The sequence below is a fragment of the Tupaia chinensis genome, unplaced genomic scaffold (genome assembly GCF_000334495.1).
Source record: "Tupaia chinensis unplaced genomic scaffold, TupChi_1.0 Scaffold000023_1, whole genome shotgun sequence".
In the NCBI taxonomy this organism is placed as follows: Eukaryota; Metazoa; Chordata; class Mammalia; order Scandentia; family Tupaiidae; genus Tupaia; species Tupaia belangeri.
Window position 1 is genome coordinate 3,040,928 of NW_006159453.1, and position 2,597 is coordinate 3,043,524.

The 2,597-nt window shown below is 51.8% G+C and overlaps 1 protein-coding gene across 1 annotated transcript in view; it reads left to right on the top strand.

Moving 5' to 3' along the window:
* BARHL2 (BarH like homeobox 2) overlaps positions 1 to 460 on the top strand; it is an 8,443-nt gene extending 7,983 nt beyond the window's left edge. The window contains exon 5 of the mRNA XM_027770651.1: positions 13 to 460. Within this exon, the coding sequence (XP_027626452.1) occupies positions 13 to 129 (117 nt within the window). The 3' untranslated portion in view covers positions 130 to 460. The remainder of the gene's footprint in view (positions 1 to 12) is intronic.
* The last annotated feature ends 2,137 nt before the right edge of the window (positions 461 to 2,597 follow it).

Below are 2,597 nucleotides of genomic sequence, written 5' to 3' on the forward strand. Positions count from 1 at the left end.
CCGCTCCCCCGTCCCCGGTTGCAGCGGCCCCTGGTTCCGCGCGTGCTCATCCACGGCTTGGGGCCTGGGGGACAGCCTGCCCTCAATCCCTTGTCCAACCCCATCCCAGGCACCCCGCACCCCCGGTGAAGAACGAGCAAGGCATTGTACTTCCTCCCCTGTCCCCTGCCCTGACCTGGACAGCTGCCCCTCGGCTCCCGCACCAGGCCACCAGGCCTCCCTTACAACCGGCCAACCCTGGGAGGCAGAAGAGTAAGAGATGAAGACGCTCATCAGTGGGTGGGGGCCCCAAAGAGGAGCCAACCCTCTGCTTTCCACCTCCCCACCCCCAGAGACAGGGCTGGAAAGCTCCCCTACAACAGTGTGACTGGCGGAAAACGCTGACCCCACACAAAGTGCGACCAGTAAGTGGAAACATCAACAAAAACAAAACCTCAAGTTCTTTTTAAAAATGACTCTAGGGACAAGCAGAAGGGAGGGAGGGGGGAGGGCTAAGGAGGGAAATAAAAAAAAGAAGGGCAGAGAGCATTGTGGATGGACAGACAGCCTCTAGGTCGAGGCGCCAAGGCAGAGGGCGTTGCTGTGGACATTCCGTCTGCCCCCGAGAAAAGAGGAGGGTAACTGAGAACTTTGCACTGATTTCTCATGACCTTTTTTCTTTTGGAAAAGTGGCATGCTCCATAATATGAAAAAAAAGTGTACATTTGAAAGACTGAGTGATAAGTGATATATCATATTTATTATATGTTGTCCAAAAAAGAGTCACTTATATACGTTAGTAAAAACATGATTTTTCTTTTCATGTCTTTTTGATTCAGTAAAATAAATGATTAGACAAAAATATAGATTTTTTGTGATTGAAAATTACAAAAATAAAGTTTATCTTTTTTTACCAAGCGATGAAATCCAAGGGGGCTGATTTTACTACAGTGGAATGAATTATGATGAAAAATGTGTGACTTGGTTTAGGGGGAAAAAAAGACCCCTTCTGGAAATATTTGGTGTTTGCTAGATCAGTAAGGACATTGGGTTGGCTTATTTAAAAACAGCTTCATTTTTTATGAAGGCCCCTTCGGAGCCCTTATTTGAGATGTGTGAGTTCCTTTCTTTTTGAAGTGGATGGTTTCCGAGCGACTGGTGAGGCCAGGAGAAGGTCTGTGTTGGTGGCTGTGGGTGCTGGCCAAGGGGATGCCAGCTTCTCCTGCTATCCCAGCCTTCCTGGAGGCCCCAGCTTGACCAGCATGAGGATCCCACTGTTTGCTCCTCCCCATTCACCTAGGGTTCTTCCTTGGGGGTGAGGGTCTTGAGCTCTGGGCTGCTACTCGGGTAGGGCCTGGGCGGCAGGCAGACGCTCTGAGCCTGAAGCCTCGCAGCTGTTCTGCAGCCCGCGGCTGGGAGGCCACGCTGCCGGACAGCCTGCAAGCGGGAGGCTGAGGGGCTAGCAATTAGGCCGCCCCGGGGGACACGGAGAGGCCCTGCTAACAAACCCTTGTCCTGGCTTTGATCCTTGCCTTCTCAGTCCCGGGTGGCGGGCGTCCAACCCCCCAGCCCCACACTGAGCCGCTCATCCTAGTGAGTTCGCAGTGCTGTGATGCTGGGAGCGGGAATGCTATGGCGACCTCAGGCAGAGACAGGCGTTACCACGCCTTTTATCTGCGCCCCTGGGAAGGCTGGATCCGCACTCTGGAAGACCTTGCCCAGAGTATGGAGAAGGCTCATTGCCTGCTTTGGGAGTGATGTGTGTGTTTAGATGCTCCTAGCATCCTGGTCAGGGCTGGACTTGTGCGGCAGGTGCCTGGGGCCAGGCTGGCCCCCTCCCAAGCTCAACACTCTGAACTGTAAGAGGCAACAGCTACGTGGAGGGTACTGATCCCACTTCTCCAGCCCTAAGGTCACTTCCTGAGTAGCCTGAGAATCTGGACCCTACCTGGGTATCTTCACGTTTCCATCCACACTCCTGCCCTGATAGTGACAAGCAACTAAAAGATACCCAGACCTGACTTCCAACTTTCGCAGGTGCTTGTACCTTAATAGAGTTTAAAAACGTTTTAAGACATGAATTGTGGTGTGGAAGTGTATGTCAAGGAGTGCTGGGAAGGAAGAGAAAAAAAGAGGTGAAATCCAGGAGGAAACTGCCTCAGGCGCCTTGATGAGACCTAGGCTAATTAGGGAATGGTTTGCAGATTTCTCCTCAGCTCATCAATTCGCTTTCAAAATGGTCTTGGCCTTATTTGATTCTAACAAAAGGGTCTGGACTGGCCCTTCTCATTTTCTGCCTGCTGAGCTGGGACACGCAGAGACAGCTGGGCTTGGCTGGAAACTGGGCGCTGCTATCTCTAGTGGGGATGCCCAATGCCTGGCCACTCAGCACGCTCTTGTTCCATAGTAGCTGTGGCTGAGTTTTTCAGTCAAGTTTAAATAGTTCAAAAATGGTCCATCTGGGTGTAAAAGGGCACAAGCCAAGACTTGAGGATGATAGGCCTTCCGCTTTGGACCTGGGACTGGTCACCTTGGGCAACAAGGGGGACCTGGGAGGTCCAGAGTTCACACATACAAAGAATCCATATAAAGACTGACCTCATGTCCAAGTGGGGAAA